This window comes from Zootoca vivipara, chromosome 14 (assembly GCF_963506605.1).
Source record: "Zootoca vivipara chromosome 14, rZooViv1.1, whole genome shotgun sequence".
NCBI lineage: Eukaryota > Metazoa > Chordata > Lepidosauria > Squamata > Lacertidae > Zootoca > Zootoca vivipara.
Window position 1 is genome coordinate 45,572,527 of NC_083289.1, and position 22,580 is coordinate 45,595,106.

Sequence of the window (22,580 nt, forward strand, 5' to 3'; positions counted from 1 at the left end):
CCACGGTCTCCCCATGCAGCCCATTTAGCTTCAAGCACACATACAGAGAGAGACCCTTACCTTCCTTGTCCACATTCTGTTCTGCACTGGCGTACGTGCGCAGGAACTCTGCAAAGGCCCTGTCTTCCTTTAGCAGCTCTTGGTACGATCCCATCTCGGAAATTTTTCCTTCTGTCATTACTACGATTGTATCCATAAAGGGCAGATAGCCAACACCGTGGGTTACCAACACTCGAGTCTAGGTGCCCAAAGAAAAGAAAAAACAGTTAAGAAAGCCGTGGTGGGGATCTGGAAACTTGCACATTTGTTGAACATGCTACACTCCGGCTGCTCCTCCGTTTATGGCTTAGATTGTCTAACTCAAGGTTTCCCAAACTGGCTTAGATTGTCTAACTCAAGGTTTCTCCAGCTGTTGTTGGACTACAACTCCCATCATCCCTAGCTAGCAGGACCAGTGGACAGGGATGATGGGAACTGTAGTCCAAAAACAGTTTGGGAAACCCTGGTCTAACTATATGTTCAGAGTGGCTCAGTCAGTAGAGCACGAGACTCTTAATCTCAGGGTTGTGGGTTTGAGCCCCAAGTTGGGCAGAAGATTCCTTCATTGCAGGAGGTTGAAATAGATGACCCTTGCGGTCCATTCCAACTCTACAATTCTTTGATTCTATGACTGGCATGGAAACATTTCCAAACAGCTTTCCTGAACTTTGCAAAGCATCTCCCCGCACTGAACAGAACGAAGCCACCTGCACTCCAAGCATACTTTGTTTTTGAGGATTCCCTTTGGTCCAATGACTTTTTCAAAGATGTGCTTCCCAACATGAGCATCGACAGCTGACAAGGGGTCGTCCAGCAAGTAGACATCAGCGTTACAGTAGACGGCTCGGGCCAGGCTGACCCTTTGCTTCTGGCCACCAGACAGGTTTACACCCTGGGGAAGAGAAGAGGGGGTGGAAATGAGACCCTGCAACTGTCCACCGGAAAGGGCTTCTGCTTTGTGAAAGGCTTGATTTCCATTTCCACAAGGATTCTGTTACAAAGCAGCAGTTTCACAGGGGAAGGAAAGAAATGGAATAAAGATGCGCACGCATACACAGGGCTTGGTCTCTGCAGCACTCACCTAAGAGGCAGGCACAAAGATCCATCCTTGCTTGAGCAGAAAACGGGACAGATGAGCCCTGGGAGTTATACTTGCGGTCCTACACATATTCAGGATCTGTTCTCACACCCCAGGAGCAAATGCGGGAAAACAAATTTTGGAGCCCATGACCGCTATGACACGTTAAATACCTTTTCTCCAATTTCGGTCTGGTCTCCTGATGGGAAGATCTCCAGATCCGGCAAAAGGGCACACGCCTCAATCACATGCTTGTAGTGGCTCTCCTTCACTTCTCTTCCAAATATGATGTTTTCCTTCAGAGTCGCGTTTTGGATCCAAGCTTGCTGAGGGACGTAGGCGATGGACCCCTGCAGAGAAGAGAGGTTGAGTGGTGCAAGATTCTGGTCCACGTTGAGAGGTTTTAAAACAAAACAAAACCCTGTAGGATACATCAACCCCTAGAACTGCCTCTCCATGTTTTTCTCTGTTCCCCATCACTCTCCCAAGTCAATTCTGACATCTCGCAATGCTAGCTCATTCGGTTAGCTGGCCGGCTCATCCCAAACTACCCTAATCTTCTTTGGGACGACACCACATTCACCTGACACATTAGGCCCCTAACAAACAACCCCACGCTGCAAGGAGCGAACAGGAGCCAGTAAGGTGGCCCACCCTGGATGCAGTGATATTGTGTACAGAACAGATTGGTATAACCATCCAGAGAGCTCAGGCAGTATCACATGCTCACAGGGAAAGCAGGAAACCTGTGGGGTCACTAGTCAACCAGGAGAAAATTCCTTCCTAATTCCAGCCAGGGTGACCCCTGAGCAAGCAGCAGTACTCTGCCACCAGCTGTCTCGAAGATATGTGCTGCTGAACTTTAAAAAAAGAGTGTCTATTTCCTGGCCGTACCACACAACAGCCCACACATGTTTCTTTACAGATTTCATTGAGGGCAGGCATATTCTCTTCTTATAATTTTACATCTCGTATGTTTTGGGATGCGGGTGGTGCTGTGGGTTAAACCACAGAGCCTAGGGCGTGCTGATCAGAAGGTTGGCGGTTCAAATCCCCGCGACGGGGTGAGCTCCCATTGCTTGGTCCCAGCTCCTGCCAACCTAGCAGTTCGAAAGCACACCAAAGTGCAAGTAGATAAATAGGTACCACTCCAGTGGGAAGGTAAACGGCGTTTCCGTGCGCTGCTCTGGTTCGCCAGAAGCGGCTTAGTCATGCTGACCACATGACCCGGAAGCTGTACACCGGCTCCCTCGGCCAGTAAAGCGAGATGAGCGCCGCAACCCCAGAGTCATCCATGACTGGACCTAACGGTCAGGGGTCCCTTTAGCTTTATGTTTTGCAGGGGAGTTGTCGTACCTTGAGAGAGACGTGCCCTTCTCTCTTTTCCATTTCCCCCAGTAGAGCAGACAACAGCGAGGATTTGCCGCAACCGACCTGACCAACAACGGCAACCAAGCGGTGTTCTGGGATCGCAAGACTGATGCTGGAATGAGGGGTGGGGGTGGGGGGTGGGAAGAGCACACAGCTTCAGCTCCACTGGACTGAGATGCAACAGTGAAGAGGCAGTGATAGAAAATGCATTTGGGTTGAGCAAAGGGCATTGGAAATCCAACCGAAAGGGAAGACAATCACTGAAAAAAGTCTGTATCTGGGAGCGGCCAAAGGGATGGGTGCCAGTGCAGACCTGTCATCCCATCATCCCCAGTCTGCACAAACAGTGGTCAGGAAATGATGGGAGTTGTAGTCCGACAGAAGCTGGAGGGTCACAGGCTCCCCATCCTGGCATTAGTGCAATGAAAACTATTTAATGGGAGAGGAGGGGGAAGAAAGCCGCCACTCTTACTTGTTCAAAGATGGAGGATCACTTCTTGACCAGCTGAAGGTGGCGCTCTTCACAATAATGCTGTTTCCATCAGCTAGCAAACAATGAAAGAGGTTGTTTTCATTCAGGTCAAAACACCAACACAACCGAAAATAGGTTACATGCTTACAAAAGCAATTGAGGGAGATTTAATCCCTGGAATCTCCATAGAGGGCTTGGAGAGACTCCTGCCTGAAGCCCCAGAGACCTCCAACCTGTCAGGGTGGACAATACTGAGTCTGACTCCATGTAAGGCAGGTTCCTGTGTTCCTAGGAGTCTTCCAGTGAGCTTCTTGGCTGTGTTGGGGGAATATGCACCTTCACCTCCCAGGTCATAGTGCAAGGCTTAAAACTACTACTCTGCATAGGGCAGGGAAAGGAAGACTTGGAGAACTTTGTGGTCCATCTGTACCTGGATGCAAATTAGACATTGTCACAAGCTCATTCAGCATCAAAGAGCTGAGCCGGGCAAGGGAGGGTAAACACTATTCCTCTTAAACAGGGCTTTTCTCCTCTCTAAAAAAAGCTCAACTTTGACCTGAATCCCCCTAGATCACTGCCAGTTTTTAATTCTGTGAGCAGATCGCAGTCTCTTGAGAGTTGGCCAGCCCTGCCTTAGAAGAAGCCACCTTGAAGCCTGAGCAATGCTGACTGGATAATCTGGTGGTGGGAAGTGGCAGAGGCAAATGAAGTGGGAAACTCCACCCCTGGCCCCTAATAAACCTTGAACTTACAGTCTTTGATGGAACTTCTGGTGATGCTGTCTGGATCCAACTCCTCATGAGACAGGAAGACTCGGAGGCGCTTCAGAGACACGCTGGCCTAGGCAACAAAGCCGAGAGGTTGCTCGAATGAAGCATACCTCTTGCATTTCGTTTTCGGGTGTCTGCCAATTTTTGCTCTCACAAAATTTTGGCCAGACGACGCAAAACAAACACAGGGAATCTGCTGGCACAGGATGTGCTTGCTGCCACTAGTTTAGGTGGCTTTAAGAAGCGGATTAGGTGTATTCTGTAGGAATTCCCCCCTCCTTTTGTGGAATTGCTTTTTCCCCACAAGGACCCACCTGGCAACAATCTTATTTGTCATTTCAGCACGGGGCGAAGAGATTATTAAGTTTCTCATTTGCACTTACGTGATGCCTTATGAAATAAATTCTCCAGGCATTGTACAACCCCCGTCTCTCAATACATTAATAGCTAAAGCAATAGCACAAAACAAGCAAACAGGACGTGAAGACTGGCAACATCAACCCTGGCCTGTGGGGAATCCCTTGCAGATGACTGCAGCGCTTGGAGACAGACAGGTCGTGCATCCATAGCCGCAACCAGAGGAGGAATGACCAGAGAGAAGAAACGCCATGGTGCATCTGCAGCAGCACAACCACCAGACGCCTTCATCTGCCCCAGCTGGAACAAATTATAGCCCTCCTGTTATCGGTCTCTACGGCCACAGCAGGCGCTGTAACTCTCCAACAGTTTGACTTCACCCTCGAAGGCGCACTCTTCTGAGACAGACAGATGCCAAGCAGTACAATTCAAATCTGTGGTGTGATCTATCAAACACTAATAACTGTGATAAACAAGCGGAACCTCCAGGCCACCAAATCCCAGCTGCTCTGGGCCAACCATGGGAGGCAGCTGTTGCTTTCCTGTCCTGCTTAAGGGCTGCCCAGAAGCAACTGGTTGGCCAATGTGGAAAACACAGGCCCGCCCCCCGCCCCGGCCTCCTTATTTGGCCTTTAGGAATCCCCACCAAGGCTACAATGCTTGCTGGCTTGTTCTGCACCCTGAGTGCTTTCGCTTGCTTTCCAGCTGAGGAGCTGTGTTTCCTTGTGGCCAGTCTACCCGGGGCCACATTCCAGTAGTGAGCAGGGACAGGAGCAAAAGAATATGCGTGAGACTCTTAACTGTGTACAGTTGGTTGGAGTTCTCTCCCCCCCCCCTGCCCACCTCCGGCCCAAGGCAACTGCCTGCAAAGAGACCCTTACTTGCACAATGCTGCTGATGACCATTGGAAGGATGTTCAGGGGGAACCGGAGGATGTTAAACAACGCCAGCGACACAAAGGCTTTCTGAGCATCCAGGACATTCTTGTCAGAAACTGTCACAAAAACAGCAAATGTTGACAGAGCAACCTGGAAAAAAAAGAAATCAATGACATGTTGTCCTGGTGTGTGTGTGTGTGTGTGTGTGTGTGTGTGTGTGCATCTTTATAAAAAGGAGGGAGAAAGAGTGATTACACATTGCCTGTTTATTGCAGCCTTTGTCCAACTTGATATCCTCTATGTTTTGGACTACAACTCCCATCAGACCCATGGCTTATGGGAGTTGTAGTCCAAAGCATCTTGGAGAGTGCCATGTTTGGGAAGGCTGTACTTTTTCAGTAAAAAGAAATGTGTGGGGTTTTGGGGGGGTGGAGAGAGATGACACTTTGGTATTCAGAACCAGTGTCTTCAGAAAAAACGTTGAGTCCCAGGGAAGAGACTATCCACGAGACATGTTTCTTCTGCCATATCTCCATGAGGCCAGACCCCTTGCATAGGCAAGAGAAAGTGTGGGTAAGAGCCCTCAGCTGGGGCATGACAGCCCCATGGTGTTGACAATGCAGGTGGATAAGCAGGTATAAATATTTGGAATAAAGTCTTTTGAAAAGCTACAGGATGGAGACACATGCAATGGGCTCTCTGCCCTGCTCCTTTGTGCTCTCGAGAAGATGCTTTCGGCCTACATCTTAGGAGGACCTTTCAGCAACAAAGCACTTAAATCAAAGGGTTCCTTTTCAAAACAGCTCTTGATTATTTTGCTGTCCTTAAGAACACCCAGGTGGACTTAACAGGCTTCCTGTACATGGCCGTGGCTGGGTCACTCATTGTCCTCAGGACTGTGCAAATATTAGCATTGTGTAAAGAACGTGCAGAAGGGCGTTTCACATTGCAAACAGTGAACCATGACTGGAGTCCAGCTTAAGCGGAGCTGCCGGTTTTCAAAGATTTCAGAAAGCTGCCTTAGTCTGACCTGGTCTATTTGCCTCTCCAGCCCAGTGTCACCTACTGCAGGAATGGGGAAACTCTGGTCCTCCAGACACCGCTGAACCACAACTCCCATCAGCCCTAGCAAATGTGGCCAATGGCCCAGGATGACGGGAGTTGTAGTCCAGCAACATTTCGCGGGCTAAATGTTCTCCACTCCAGGCCTTCTACTTGGATTGGCAGGAGCTCTCCATTTTCTCAAGAAGAGGGAATTCCGTGTCATCTGCTTCTTCTGTTTTTAAACTGGGACTGACCCTGGGTCCCTTTGCAAGCAAAACAGGTGATCCACTTACAACCTCTCCCTCTTCTCTTTTAATTAAACGGCTCACCATAATCAAACGGCCCACATACTTATACAGAACACTCAATACCAGGACAGTCTCTAAGCAGTTTGCAAAAGCAAGGAACAACCCACAAGCAATGACAGTGGGAAAACTACAAATCAAGCAATAAGCTCATTTTGAAAACGTGTTAAGACTTAAGGATTCCTCCCCTCTTCAGCTCCCCTCTCGCCAAGGCGCATGCTGGCTTACAATAAGGCTGCGCTCACCTTGCTGCATAAATGCGAATCATTAAATACCCATTCCTCATTCAATGCCACTCTTCCTGTTCTACTCCCAGCATCTACAAAGACACACAAAAACACCATCGACCAACAACACGCCTGATGTAAACGGATTTAGTCACTCTGCTCTGTTCCATGCCCCTGCAACAACACCAGATGGGTGGGAAGATGGCAACAGGATCAAAGTTCTTGAAGAAACACAAATCCAGCACACAGTTCAAGCTACCCAAATCTTGGCAGTATTTGGGGGGAGAGGCATGAGAGGATAAAGATGATGCATCCACTAGGAAAGCCAACGCCCTATCAACTTGCAGCCATTTGCCCAAACTTCTAAAAGCTCCTCTGTACTAACAACGAGGACTAGAAAAAATAATTTCCTCCAAATGAAAGTTAATTTGAGCATCAAGCACTGTGAAAGCGATTGCCTTTTGTGCCGGCATGATGATGAACCACGCATTAGCTTGGCCACTCCTGGTTTAGATTACTCTTATCTAATAAGGATAGCTCAGCTAGTAGAGAATGAGACTCTTAATCTCAGGGTTCAAGCCCCACATTGGGCAAAAGATTCCTGCACTGCAGGGGGTTGCACTAGATGACCCTCGTGGTCCCTTCCAACTCTACGATTCTATGATTCTAAGGCAATTTTAGGTTCTTCTTAACCCTAAGCACAAAACACAAACACAAATCCTAGTGGATTACCAAAATGACATTTGAGCAGCCTGACTCCCTGGATGCTCCACGGACAATTCAATGAACCGCAGTCATCAAAGCACAAAATCAGGTGTAAGAAAATGCCAATTTCTGCAGCCCTTTTAAATTACCAGTTGCTTTCAAGCCCCATGGGGAAATTAAGCGACCTCCCAGAGACTTTCATGAGATGGGACAGTCCCAAGTTCAGCTCCAACTATTTTAATGTTGCTATTCATGTAAAAATATTTCTGGACACGCCTTTGAAGTCAAGGCTGAGCGATGTGCTTCTGCCGGTCCTCCTAGCTTGCTGCAATGTAAACATAAGCAGCAACTCAAGGAAAGGAATCCTTGAGTGGAGAGAACACTTGACACCTCTGAACAGCACACATTTTATCCTAATATGTAGCTGTGGCTTATTTGTTTGCCACCTCCAGGCAGGCAAGCTGCGCCCTTTGTTTGAGCCCAGCGCAGCAAACCATTTTCATGCAATCAGAACCCAATCCAGCTGGTGAAAGTAAGCATTACAGAACATGGCTTCATATAGGAGGTTCCTGTGCTGCCCTGAGCAGGTTGGCAAAGATGGTGCCAGACTCAAATCGGCTCTGAGCAACAGATAAGGCTGGAAAAGACCATAAGGTGTTTTTTTGCCAACACCCTGCCCCAGGACGGATGCTGTCAAGAAGTTAGGTGGGTGATGACCAGGGAGGGGGATGTTTTCTTGGTGGTGGTGGTCACATGGAATGTCCTCCCCAGGGAGGCTTGCCTGGCACTAAACCTAAAACACTTCCTTTTCAATGAAAGACCTTCTGAAACAGTCCAAGCCTTTCAGACAAGAGCAGTTTTATAAAAATTCTGTTGGTTTTATTGCTCCATGTTTGTTTGTTTGTTTGTTTGTTTGTTTGTTATTTTGCTGCTCCTGCAGCATTAATGGTTTCTTCTTCTTGCTATTGGATTATTTTACATTCTTCTTTCATTTTTTGGTAGCAGTTGCTCTAGGATTTGTTTAAGCTGAAGGATGGCAAAAAAATGTACCATGGCTGCAATCCCAAGGTTGGTGGGGGAAGGGCTGGGAAAGTTGGTGTTCTGTTCTGAACACCCATCCAACGCCCTTGCTGGGCCGTTATGTATTTCACAAGACTTATATATCGCTTGGTTGTAATAAAACCTCAAAGCAGTTTACAAAAAGAAGGAAGCAGGGAGGAAGTAAGGTCAGAAGGCAGCAATTGTGCCCCTTGTATGCTCTGCTTTCGCCTTTTCTGTTTTTGACAGCAGGAAAAGGGGAAGGAAAATCCATGGGAAAGATTTGGGCTAGCTTCTAAGCTGGTCTAAGTCTCTCTCTGGTTTGGTGATGTTCCGGGGGACCAGGATAACTTTGGAGAACTATGTCCCAGCCCCCTCCCCCAGCATGCAACCTTTTTTTGGTCCTACTGACATCAATTGGGCAAAGGTGTCTGAAGTTTCCCACAGTGGACAGGGATTCCCCAGGCCACAGGACTGTGTGCTGCATAAAATGAAATAAACACTGGGCAACAAGAATCTCCTAGCTTGAATGACGACAGCATGTCAAAAGTACAATGTATGTTAATATTCTTGTAGCATTCCCTCTTTGAATGAACGCCCAGATGTGTGGCAAGCAACAAGCAGAGTTCTATGCACAGAAAACAGCAGTGTGTAAGAATACCATCTACTAGCAGCTTTTTGAAAGCATTGTTTTACTCACCAAGAATGGGGCACACACCCATGTGAACGTCCCCACTGCGCCGAGGTAAGCGGACTTTTTGAGCACCTTCAGCTCTTCCTGTCTGATCCCCAGGACTTTCTCTTTGAAGGCTAATTCCCAGGCATAAAGTTTTAGCACTTTGATCCCATTGAGAATTTCATTCATCAGCTTAATCCTGTTGTCCTTGCAATTCATGTGAGCAACCTGAAACGAACCCAATCGCAACAAAAGCAAGTCGAGGCAGCTCTCTCTCCCAAGTCGGCCTGCGATAAAACTTTTGAACAGTAGCCCGTCATTTAAAAATGTTGTTGTTGGGTTTCTTTGTAGCTCTGAGCTATAAAATGAGGTGGCTTTAAGAAACGGAAACTGTGTTTTGTAAAACTTACAACTGACATGTGCTGCCAAGCCATCAATAGGAAAGGAACAAAGAGATAGCTGCAGGTGAAAGCGTTAGACTGGCTTCACAAGACAGGAAGGTTGAAAACACCACTGACAGATGTTTTAGCAGCATCTTAGTTTTGTAGCAGCATCTTAGTTAACGATGTGATTTGCCCAACCTTGCAAAACAGGTCCAGAGGAGTCATTAGCCCTTGAGTACACTAAACATACATGCTTAGTTGTCTGTGGTTTAAGCAGAAAGGAAAATGGGGGATCTTTTGCAAGATCACTTAGAGAAGGTTCTTTCCCACCAGAGGTGCAGAGCGATTTACAAGCATGGTTGACTGTCACATCAGACCACAAGATACTGATCTTGCTATTACTGGCTGGTATGGTAATTTGCAACATTCTTCCGTGAGGCACGATAGACAGGAAGTCTCAACACGTGCCTTAGAGACGGAATCTATCGTTCTTTTGCAGAAAGGAAGTCTCTTAAGAAGAAGAAGAGTTTGGATTTGATATCCCGCTTTATCACTACCCGAAGGAGTCTCAAAGCGGCTAACATTCTCCTTTCCCTTCCTCACCCACAACAAACACTCTGTGAGGGAAGTGGGGCTGAGAGACTTCAGAGAAGTGTGACTAGCCCAAGGTCACCCAGCAGCTGCATGTGGAGGAGCGGAGACGCTACCCCAGATTAAGAGTCTACCACTCTTAACCACTACACCACACTGGCTCTCTTACCTGATAGGTCTTTGTCTTCATTGCTATCACAGCATTGACTGGAACCAGGAGCAGCATGACAGCCACACCGGCCAACACCGAGGCACCTAAATTCTAAAGAGAGCATATTTAGAATGCGGCATAACGGAAGCACAAAACCCCCGCGGTCCAAACAGTAACCTTGAAGGTGAACCGTTGCAGGAATGAGCAGGTACTGCAACATTTCCTGCCTTCTAGCCAGAGGAAACTGAGGAAGAGTGCTGAGTGGGAGAGCACATGCCTTCAAGGCACAGAGTCCCCCGATTCAACCCCTGCCATTTCCCGTTAAGAGGGTCAAGTAACAGAGGGTGGGAGAAACATTTCTCTTCCTGAGAACCTGGCGAGCCACTGCCAGTCAGAGGAGACACCACTGGGCTGCATGGACCAGGAGTTTGATTCACAGCTTGGCATACTCAGATTCCAGTCATTAGTTGAGGGTTACAGCGTAAGAGTGTCAAAGAGCAAGTTGGAAGTAAATCATACCATTCAAAGTCGGAGCTAGCTCTTTATTAACGGTTGATTGTCAGGCCTAATGAGCACAGCAGCCCATCCCCAGAAAGTCTGACCCCATGAATCAATTGCCAAGACTAAAAGTCCCTGCCTCCCCAGGGCTTTTCCCAAACAATTAGAGACTGTGCCTGCGTGCAGCCTGCCACTGCTCTGCCCATTTCAGCTCTCTTCTGATTCTGGGAGACCAGCGGGGAGGGGAGCTTAACACAGGAGGAGGGGGAGACACCCATGACTCTGCGTCAAGTCTGACTCATCTCTGCTTCTTGGCCTCCCTCCTCTCCTGCTTCAGTTTCTGCCTCTGATTCTGGACTTCTCTCTGCCACAGATTCTCCCTGCTCACTAAAGCCTTCGGCTTCTGACACCTCCCCCCCCCAGTCTTCTCCCTGTGACCACTCATCGTTGTCCCACCATCACTCCCTGGGCTCTGAGGCTTCTTCCCTTGATGGTTCCCCAGCTGGTTCCTTCCCCCATTCCTCTGCATCCTACCAGTCCAAGACAGAGAGCTGTCTGCACTTGCTTCCCTTCCCTGCTATCCCATCCTGGATTCTAAAGCCCTAATTCTTTAATGACAGGATTCTGGCTTTCCCTTGAGTAAAATAAGCACCATTGTTTAGCTACAGTAAAGGAAACAATGGACACACAGAACTTTTACCTCCCACAGCAAATAGAGAGCCAGTATGACTTGAAGAGGTGCAGACCAGACCATGTTGATGTAGGTAGCCAAGTCCATGAACCTCTGGGCATCCACCGACATCAGGTTGACAATTTCTCCAACTGTAGAAGTCTTCCTTGCTGAATTTGTGATGACCAAGGCCTTGGCAGGGTAGAGGAGAGGAAGACAAAATGAAAAGTCCAGAGGCTGGAAGGTTTGCTGGGGCATAAAGAATTTTGATTGGCAAAATCCTACTTCTTTAGATGCAGGAGTTTGGCAGCGAAGGTGCTGGATAAACACACACACATATAAACACATGAACTAAAGGGAAGGCAAGCATGGGCTTAAAGTTTGGGACAGAATGCTCTCAAATGGAAAACCCGTCATGCCTAGAGCTTTAGAAATCAAAAGCATTTTTCTTTCTCTCTTTTTAAAAAAAATAACCTCCAAAGGTTTGAGATAGGTCATACCAATGAGCCAGAAACATCAATTAAATAGTGAAAGGTTAACTAAATAAGCATATATCATCAAACAAGTTGAGTTTATTAATTTGCTAGATGGTATTCAGACAAGGCTTTGTGGAGGGGCCGGTATTTGGTGGTAGAGCACATTCTTTTGCAAAGAGGAGCTCCCACTACCAACCCCTGGTATCTCCTACTAATAAGAATCAGAAAGCAGGTGACTGGGAAGATCTCTTTTAGCCACGGACCCTGAGGAACTACTACGAATCAGGACAGGCGATACTGGGTGAGATGAACAGCTGGCGTGAACTGGTGTAAGACTGTCCTGTCATCGTTTCTGATAGAAGCAGGCAGTGTCTCTAAGGTGAATTTGGATCCCTTTCAAAACAAACATCACCAAGGAGAAAGGAATGAAAATGCCACTGGGAGCATAGGAAGCTGGCTTAATATGGAGCCAGACTATCTATCCATTGAGCTCAGTATTGTCCACACTGACTGACTGCCGCTCTCAGACAGGGAATGTTCTGGTTTACGCAAAGAAGCCACCGCCCTTCTTCCAAGTGAGTAATTAGAGCACATCGGCTTCATTTGCCATCTGGAGTAAGCCATTCCCCAAAGGATAAGGAGTGGCATTGCTTAGCTACGCTTCTAGGGTGGAAGTCATTTGTAAGCGGCTGCAACCAGGGCAGGGCCTCGAGATGTGGGCGAGGACCGTCGCGGCTCCCTATGCAGCTGCGGAGCAATGCAGCAATGCTACCCCAGCCTAAAGTTAAAGCCAACCATGGAGGTTTAGGATGAAAGCTTACTGAGAGAGACATTTAGTCTAGTTCACTGCGGGTGCCAATCCCTGTAGATAAAGTGATGTCAGACGGAGTTAGGGTATTATACATTTGCAGGTCTCTACCTTCCGATAGACTGCACCGATCACAGCTGTTTTAAGCCTCATCCCCGTCACAAAGCAGATGTGGAAGTACTGGTGGAGGACCAGAGTCTGCAGGCCGGCAGAGACAAAGAGGAGAACTGTGTACAGGTAGCCTTGCCAATTGGGGGCGTCCTTGTCATTCACAAAGTTGATGAGCAACCTGCAAACGAAGCAAGCCATGGGACATTTGAAAGGAAGCCAGCAAAAAGCCCTGGTTGGCCAGTGAGCGAGGGAAGTTCACCATCTCCAGTTCCCTACAGGCCCAAAGACAGCGTGTGCCTGCAAGGAAACAAGACTGAAAACACTCTGGCCGTGAAACAGGTCAATTAAAGAGGGGTGTGTGTGTTAATTCCAACCAGCTCTTAAATGCAAACATTTTTGAAGTGGCTAATGAAAGAAAAAGAGGACAATTCAATTTAACAGCTGTAAGGTCTCCTAAAATCCAATTAAATAGCTGCTTAAAAATATACTTCAGCACATGGGGAAATTAAAAGCATTTTAAAAAAAATCCTTGCCATACTTAATGGTATGGACCAGGCAAGCAGCCTGGGAAAAGCGTTCTGCAGAGCCACCACTAAAGAGGCCATTGGCGACGCTTGATTATTTCAGAGTGCTGCCTTTGTAAAGCAATAAAGTGGGAAAGATGCATAACTTACTAGACCGGACAGACTTCCAAGCATGTCATGCATAAGGGAGGTTTTTGTGGGTTTGTTTCTTTGGCTTTCTTACCCCTCCCTCCACCACCATAAGATTCCAGGGGTTACAACTATATAAAAATGAGAATCGGTTAAAACAATGTTTGTTCCAAAGTAAGTACGGGGTGGGCTTGCCACTGAGATTTCAGCACCTCCTTCCCAAATATTTCCTTAAAAATCACATTGCCCGTGTTCTCTATCTAAAACTCCAGGGTGCGGTGTTAAGAGAGAAGCACTGGCGTTTTATGAAAGAGCTTTTTTTTTGCATTTATAAGGGTCAATTCCAGACAGCTCTGGCTAAAAGTAGAAGGTGGCAGGCAATACAAAAGGCATCTCTCTGCTGAAGACCCTGGAGTGCTATTACACTCCAGAGAAGTTCATTTTGAACAAGATGAACAAATCGCTTGGCTTTCATATGAGGCACAGGCCATTTGCATGGATTGCTGAGCAAATGTACTAGAGTTCAATCGCAGTTTTATGTGAACAAAGTGTTCCTGCTCAAACAGAGCCACATTGCCCTGCAGTGGACAGGAAGGTCAGGAGAGGGTTAGCAAGCCATCTTCAGGGAAGAGGTTCTGTACCTTCTCACCAAGGAATGTTTGAAAATCTTCCAAGGGGATTGCCAAGAGTGCCTCCAAATGCTGTGAAAACCCGTCGTAAGTGGAGGAACAGAAACACCAAGTAAACTCCTAGACAGCAGTTTACCTAAGCGTGCCAGACTTGCGAGGGAGAGAACGGATCTTGCTATTCCTTTAATCGAGCCGGTCATCACCCTTGCCTTGCGCATTTTATTTCAGCTAAACCAAAAAACACAGAAACTAAACCATCCTCCCTGCCCACATCTGTGCTGATGTACTGATGTTCTTTTTTCGAAATAATTTTTTTTATTGGTTTTGCAGACCATAAACAAAGCAAACCAACCGAAATCCTGAAAGTTAAAAGGAGAAGAGAAATGATGGCATGGAGTTCCAAAGTATCTTAAAGAATGGCCCAAGTTCAAGATACAGATGGTGTTGAAGAAAGAAGAACATATCACGGTTCGCAGCAAATGTTAGCCCAGGTCCTATAACTTTGCAGAGAACCAGCCCGCATTTACAAGTTCCAGATTTCCAGAGAGGCAGGCGGCAGCCCTTCTTGTAATTGAGGGTTAGTTCACATAGGAAATAAAATCCCACCATATTGCATGAAACTTGTCCCCAGCTAGCTCCAGGGTTTCTTTTCAACAGTATTCGTAATTTATCGTCTAGGGCAGTGATGGGCCAAACTTGGCCCTCCAGCTGTCTTGGGACTACAACTCCCATCATCCCTAGCTAACAGGACCAGTGGTCAGGGATGATGGGAATTGTAGTCCCCAAAAAACCAGCTGGAGGGCCAAGTTTGGCCATCACTGGTCTAGGGATTATAAAATGGTAAAGCTGGAAGGGACTCAAAAAGTCATCTAGTGCAACCCCCTGGAATGCAGGGATGGAATTATGCTTGGTGCCCCAGAGCTCACCAGCTTTGGATCTTCTCAATCTAGTCGCACTGGATTATCACCACTCGGTGTTGCAAAAAAATACCCCAACTAGTTGTCTAAAGCCATCTCAACTATTCCATCCTAGAAGTGCCTGCAAAGTGTTGTCACCATTCCAGCACTGATGCAAGTTAGTCAACCACCTGTTCCAAGTCAGGACCTGTTTGAACCATTTCTCATACCTCTGGAGGCCCCAGGTCACTGCACTTCTCTGGGTGGTGAATGGTCTGGGGTAGGGTTTTCATATATCCTGGAATTTCCCAGACATATCCAGAATACCGCAGTCGGAAGCAGTGTCGGGGGGGGGGGATCACTAAGATGTCAGTTTTTGTATGTGTAAATTTGCCAAAAAAGCTCAACAACTTTGAGGAAACTTTACAAAAACAAAACAAAACACCTTTTAGTGTCTGGATTTTCACTGTATGAAATACGGCAACCCTGTTAAATATAAAATATGGATAAAGAAGGGGACTGATGAAAATAAGATAAAAGAAAAGCGCAAAATGTAAGAGATAAACTGTAAAACTAAATGTGAAGCGAAAGGGAAGCTGGGTTCGGCAGAACTAAAATTGGGTATGAAGGTAGGGGGGAATGGGAGCATGTAAACATTTGTTTGGTGATGGCTTATGTATTTTATTTGGCTTAATTTGCATCTTATAAATTTATGGTTATGTGTATGTCAGAAAAAACAACAAAAAATATTTTTTTTAAAAAAAGAAATACGGCAACCCTAGTCTGAGGACATCCACTTCTGGTCCTGATGAGTGTGAAAGTAGGAAATGGCTGGGAGACCCAAGTAAACCACTCTCTGCTTCATAAAGGAATGAGGAGGATCAAAAGCAATCTACAACCACCCATGGAAAAGTTTGATACCAGCAACTATCCATGCACTCTACAGTGATGGGAGCAAGACAGCGCTATGCTTACTTTAATATTTCAGGTCCTGCAAACATCATAAGGTCATGGAAGGCCTTGAACAGGAAGCTCATGAGGAAGTACGGCCCAAACGACTTGTATAACACCTTAGCAAGAGACGGCTCCTTGTCCCTTTGAGACGGTTTAATGATCAGAGCTTCAACTTCTTCCGTCACATCCCCGTTCGAGCCACTGGTTTTTGTGGGTTTCTTGGGCGAGTACATCATTGGAGTCGAGAGCCTATCGAAAAAGAAGCGTCCAGAGATTCTGTATTCACTCGCATACTTCATTCGCACATATTTTCATATTTCTTTATTGCAAATATGAAAAAATGGTGTAGAACTCATTGCCGCCGCCACCCACTCCAGATATTGCTGGATTACAGCTCCTAACATCCCTTGAACGCTGGCCAGGAATTGGCAGCCCAACATCACCTGGTGAGCAAGTTTCTAACCCCAGGTGCAGGTGGCAGGTCAGGTGCGGTTCTCCTCCTGGTCATTAGATGCTGCTTTTTGTGAAGGGCGGAGGGAGAGACGAGGGCGGTGGCCACATGCAAAAGGAGCCAAGTTGCCTGCATGTTTAGTAGCCATATAGAAGAGAGAATTGCAGCAGGTTTACCTTGTGTGACAGGCTGAAATACTCTTGAGTCCCCCTGGGTATAGGGCGGTATATAAATTCAATAAATAAATAAATAAATAAATAAATAATCTGTTAAAGGTGCACACACCCTGGCTTCTTTTGCATCAGGCTGCTTTAAATGATAGGGAAATGGGTTTCGAAGTTATGCAAAGTCTTGCATCTGCAAGAAAGTCGAAGAAGAGGCGGGAAATGCCTCGGCAGAGAAGCAGGCCTGCGTTCCTTGCAAATATGCTGTAAATCAGGGGTCGGCAACCTAAAGCCCATGGGCCACAAGCGGCCCATGGGGGTCATTTAACCGGCCCTGCACTAAACTGGCGCAGAGCAGAGCGGGGACCACTTTCCACGACGCTGGCTGGTTTCCCATTGGCTGCAGGAAGCTCCGGCCCACCCCAGCATCTGCGGGACCATGAACCAGCCCAAGCCACAAAAACTTTGCTGACCCCTGCTGTAAACCATCCGTTGATTTTGGAATTGCCTGCGTGCAACTGTGTTTCAGAGACTGAGGCTTTGAATAGCTGCAAGGCAGGGCTTGCAATTCAGCTATTCATTGACTTTTTTGCCTTCTCCCCTCTCCTGGACTCACCAAGCGCTTCCCACATTTTGCAGAACCATGACAGAAACGGTTGAGGAGCTCCACCCCCCCCCCACCTTCTTCATTCTTTCTGTTTTACAGACTTTGTTTTAGAAAGAAAGTCTACAGAGAAAATGAAAGGTGAAACCTCAGTGGAGTTACCGAGAATGATCTGCAATACCCCCTACAAGCCCTAGCCAGCACAAGGAATGATATCAAGCAACACCTGGCAGCCACAGGCTCCCCACTTTTGTATTCTTAGTAGTTTAATGCTGACGGTAAACTGAAAAAAACTTACGTTTTTGCCTTCGCATACTCCTTCGTCCAGTTCTGAACCATACCCGGCACCACTTCTTCAGACGTATCCTCCTTGTTTAACGACCACAAGTCTTTCGCTTCCAATGGCTGCCGATATCCATGAACCATCAACCTACGTTAGAAAAGGCACAACTCTCAGGTGATTGAATAATGAAGCACATCTCAGAGGTAGGTGTATACAGCTGCTGTCAAGGTTTCACCTGGAACAATTCAGGTGTCTGTAAAATGCAGCAGTTAGTCAAACAGTGCATAGAAATTCAGAGCACTCAGGACCACCCCCCAGTCAAAAGTTATGGAAACAGCTGCAATTTCCCCTCTACTGAATAGCACACCAGTTGGCATCATAGTTTTATAGTGTGATATAATCCTAAAACAATATGGCCTCCCCCAAAAGCTCTCCATTCTTCTCCCGTCATGGGTGGCTTATGGCTCAGGGTCCCTTCTATCCTTGAAACAAGATCTGCTTGGCCTCAGAGTGGAACTTTTTTGCTGCTTGCGTCTATTTTACAAAAATAAAAAAAGCTTTCTTTGCTGTTTTCAGTTGAACTCTTTTTACCTGGTTACTGCTGTTTTACACAACTGTGTTTATATCAAATTCTATTCTATTTATGCTGCTGTTGTTTTTTAAGTACAGGGGCACCGCCGGTTGCGCACGGGATCCGTTCCGGAGCTCCGGTCAGATCCCAAGAAATTTGCAACCAGAGGTGCCACTTCTGCACATGGCACAGTTCAGCACTTCTGTGCATGCACGCTCAGCGAAACTCGGAAAAATACTTTTGGGTTTGCTGCATACACATCCTGAAAGATACATAACGGGAGGTGAACGCAACTAGAGTCACCACTGTATTTGTTTTTATGCTGCTTTTTAATAATAATAATAATAATAATAATAATAATAATAATAATAATAATAATATTGCACATTGCTTTAGGCAACGTCCAGTGGCAAAACCACTTACAGAGAACTGCAAGTATATATAATCAGTATTTCTGTAGCAGAAACATGGGACTAATAAGCCACTAGGCACACAAGCGCAGCACATATGAAATGCAAACATAGGTACATGCCTTAGACCAGCAGCAGGGAACTTAAGCTCCACTAGCTGGGTGCTGGACTACAATTCCCATCATCCCGGATCATTGGCCATCGTGGCTGAGGCTGATGGGAGTGGTCAAGGACATCCCCATCCCTGCCTTAGATAAGAAAAGAGGAAGGAAGGAAGGAAAACCGAGAGAGAATGAAAGAGAAAGAGAAAGAGAGAAAGAAAACAGCCAACCCACTGTCTTTCAGAATTTCAATGCTTCACTCCTCAAATATGCTGTTATTCATATGGTCATTGGTTTATTTCACTTGGAATGCTTGATACACAACCATTTTTGTTTCTCATTTCTTTCTAAGGAGGAGCCAGCTCCCAATATGACTTATATGTCAAACTGCCAAGGATAACAGAGCCTCGAGCAAACCTTAAACAGGCATAGGGAAAGTAGGTTGGTGGAGCTCTGCTGTGAACCATTTGTCCTCTTACCCAGTGATCCACCAGAATGTGATCCTGGACAGAAAAGGAGCGCTGGATTCCGGGCAGGGATTCTAAGGAGTGAAAAATATTCAACCTGTTACAAATCTGATTTAGTATTTCTGCTTTTCTGCAGAATGTAACACCCAAGTGCTTTTTCAAAATCCCAACAAAGCATGCCAAACCTACTTTCATTTCCATTCTGAATTTTAGTCTTATTATACACACTAACTTGCACACAAAAACTAACGATTCCCATTTAACATTATGAATTCAGATCAATAACACATGCCAAATTAAAACCAAGCACGTAGATGGCACATCCCACAAAACCCCAGTGTGTTTGTATATACAGGTGAAATTCGGAAAATTAGAATATCGTCAAAAAGTGCATTTATTTCAGTAATGCAACTTAAAAGGTGAAACCAATATATGAGATAGATGCATGAAATGCAAAGCAAGATATGTCAAGCCTTTATTTGTTGTAATTGCAATTATTTGTCGTTAGGCGGGTCAATTATAAATGGGAATGTAATTAATGAAATGTAATAGCAATGTTTATTTTTGTATTATTGTAACTATTTGTTTTATTACTGTGGAATTTCCAAAAGAAAGCATTTGTAAAAATTTAAAGAAAAATAATAAATAATAAGTTGCATTACTGATATAAATGCACTTTTCGACGATATTCTAATTTTTCGAGTTTCACCTGTAACACGAGAAACATTTTCAAATGGAGCTCTCTAACAGCAATGGGGAGAAGTACCAGATTTTTTTTGGGGGGGAGGGGAGGTTTTATCATGCTGAAACCCCAAATTGAAGCCGCTAGCTAATTCTCAGCTGCAAGGCCCCAATCCCTGCCTCTGCAATTAGACTCTTAAGTTTTAAACAAAATGTTCGAGAACACAGGAAGCTGCCTCAGAGCAAGTCAGAGCACCTTCTTTGCCTGTGCCATGTCCCAAGGCTGACCCGGACATCTCCAGCTAAAGGCCCCCGATTGAAATCCTGAATAATGCTAGTATTATTTATGCCGACAGGTAAGACTCCTCCAGATTTTCAGGGAGGGGCCTTTAGCTCGAGAGGCCAGAGGCCGAACTTGAGATCTTCTACATGCAATGCAGCTGCTCTGTCGCTGAGCTATACTGCCCTTCACTTAAATCTTCCTGCCACAAACTGAAAAATATTCCCGTCAACCAGTGCTGCTTGGCTCCAAAAGCACCTTAGCACACATATGGCAAGAGCGTCAGCGGTTTTTATTAGAGATATCAGGGGAAACTTTCCCTTCCCCAGCGCCAGAAACCCGCAGCCAAACTAGAAAATATTTGGCGTCTCAGTCCCTCCCAACAGATTAAAGGCCAGGCCAATTATACAACATGCAGTCAGGGTTACAAAAAGGGCAGTCTCCCGGGTGGTGAGACATCGCTCAGTCCCTCACTTCCATTCTAGCTCAACGCCCAACCGCAGAGCTGAAAAGCAGCCACCAACTTCAACAAAGAGCACATTGCCAAGGAGGAGAGCCCCTTGCACCAACCCTGGTTGGCACTCCCTTCCTGGAGTGGTGAGCACGAAAGCCCACGGTGGCACTGCTCGAGTTCCTTTCCCCGGGAATGAGAAAGCTTATACTTTTTGTTCTGCAAAAGCTCCCTGCTTATGCCAGCTTTTGCCAACCTGCTGGTCTCTAGCCCTGCCAGCTTCCACCAACACCCCAATCCCAGCAACCATGAACCTGTCTCGGCTTCTTGGCTTCACGACTACCTCACTTGGCCTGTTATCACCACCACCACCTGCACGAATTCAGCTGGGTCCGGGAAAGGGAAGAGGGCTGCTTTGGCCACACAGAGCCAAGCCGAGCGAGAACTCGCTGCTCCTGGCCCAGCGACACAACACATTATAAAGTTATTTCTCCAGGCCGGAGACAGGCACCCTCTGTCCTTGCTTTCCGCTGAACAGTCCAGAGTGTCCCTAACTTATCAAACAGCTGCTGGAGCCCCAACTGCCCTATTAATCATCTGCGTCTGGAAGTCTGTTTACATATGGCAGGGCTTATGAGGTCACAAACAACACATCGAGGCATGGTGGTCCCCACCCTTTGGTTAAGGGGGAAAGCAGCAGCTAAAAAAACAAAAGCCAATATGCTCTTATGTATCATCTCAGACGAATTGAACCAGGCACAAGTTATGCTTTGATTTAAAAGCGAGGGGAAACAACAGCCGCTACCCTACCATAATTATATTTCCAAAGGAATGGCAAGGGGGCGGGGTAAGGATCTCCCCGATTCCACTCCTAACTTTGGCACAGCCAACGCAACCACCTCTTGGTTACAGAGAGCGTTGTCATGAAGTATAGAAGCCAAGCACTTCCCGCATTATCGCATTCCTTCGCGTGCTCAAGTTTTCCATGGAAGCACACCATACGGACAACTCCCAAAAATAATAGAAAGCAGATCTGCATGGAAACCCCTCTGAACTACCGGAACAGCCAGTAGCCATTGATGGATATGGCTTAAAGGCAGTGAGGTTCTCAGTCCTGGATCTGGGGAAAGAATGAACAGGCTAGTGCACAACGGGAAGGGGAGCCTAGGCCACCTGCTCGCCAGCCTCACCAGCATTTTGCTAGCTATCAAAACTAAACTACTAGCAAGAGCCAAAGAGCAAGATTTTATCTGCCCCAGGGATCAAAAGAGGCAGAGAATAGGCTGAAGACAAATATTTATGTTGGCAGAAGTCAGTGGCAACAGGTCAAACACGATGAAGGGCTTTGACTGCTCTTTCTGATTGATTGCATTCCTATTAGGAAGAAATGCCTCCTTTGAAATGAATCAATTCACGGCAAAACAGTCGCTGTAACCAAAAATACCCAAGTTCAGGTTCCAAGCAAATTCTGCCTTGGATTACATTACCATTCATTAGAGTCTTCATTAAGATAAATTACTCAAACAATAGAACTCTAAATGGGGGGCGGCAGCAGCAGCAGGTACCATCATCTCTTCAGGTTTCCAACCACTCGGGTGAGTAGCTCTCTACTCACAAACAGGGAACTGAAAGCAAGTCCCTAGAGTGGGTAAGATTTGAACACAGGCCTCTCCTTCTGAACAACATTTCTAACCTAGAAGTCATATCCAGTTTTTAACCGGAATAACTGCTAACATGTTCTATTTACCTATTAAGAGTATCGTTTGCCATAGTTTCCATTTAGGAAGAGTGTTCTACCACAGTGTGCAATCAGCCAGCAGCGCTACAGGGACAAGACTACCGTTAAGAATTCACACCCATTACAGGGGTTGTTCAAGCACTACATCAAGTGGTGGTTGGGCGTTAACAAAAATAAGACCAAAGGAATCTTGGGCTCACATATTCTGTTCTCCCGTGGCACCCCGAGATTAGCAACTTCTCAGACCTGGTTTCATAGTTTACTAATTGAAAGAACTGGGAAAGTATAAATTGCTACAGAACCAGGAAGTCATCGGTCAGTGGCAGGGTTGGGCAATCATTCCAGGGTATCCTGGCTTATTTCTCCTAATTCATTAACCTGTTGACATTAATTAATTAATTAATAATTTATTTATACCCCGCCCATCAAACTGGGTTTCCTCAGCCACTCTGGGCGGCTTCCGACAGAAGGATTAAAATACAATAATTTATTAAACACTAAAAGCTTCCCTAAACAGGGCTGCCTTCAGATGTCCTCTAAAAGTCTGGTAGTTGTTTTTCTCTTTGACATCTGGTGGGAGGACGTTCCACAGGGCGGGT

At 46.3% G+C, this 22,580-nt stretch overlaps 1 protein-coding gene across 1 annotated transcript in view; it reads right to left on the minus strand.

Moving 5' to 3' along the window:
- The window catches only part of LOC118092540 (multidrug resistance-associated protein 1), a 74,312-nt gene that overhangs the window by 27,662 nt on the left and 24,070 nt on the right, over positions 1-22,580 (minus strand). The window contains exons 6-19 of the mRNA XM_035130680.2: positions 18,844-18,905; positions 17,298-17,429; positions 15,802-16,029; positions 12,649-12,826; positions 11,284-11,445; positions 10,104-10,196; positions 8,985-9,188; positions 4,969-5,115; positions 3,713-3,800; positions 2,961-3,033; positions 2,474-2,600; positions 1,291-1,467; positions 764-931; positions 61-238 (exon numbers count right to left, since the gene is read on the minus strand). Coding sequence (XP_034986571.2) covers positions 61-238; positions 764-931; positions 1,291-1,467; positions 2,474-2,600; positions 2,961-3,033; positions 3,713-3,800; positions 4,969-5,115; positions 8,985-9,188; positions 10,104-10,196; positions 11,284-11,445; positions 12,649-12,826; positions 15,802-16,029; positions 17,298-17,429; positions 18,844-18,905 — 2,017 coding nt within the window. The remainder of the gene's footprint in view (positions 1-60; positions 239-763; positions 932-1,290; positions 1,468-2,473; positions 2,601-2,960; positions 3,034-3,712; positions 3,801-4,968; positions 5,116-8,984; positions 9,189-10,103; positions 10,197-11,283; positions 11,446-12,648; positions 12,827-15,801; positions 16,030-17,297; positions 17,430-18,843; positions 18,906-22,580) is intronic.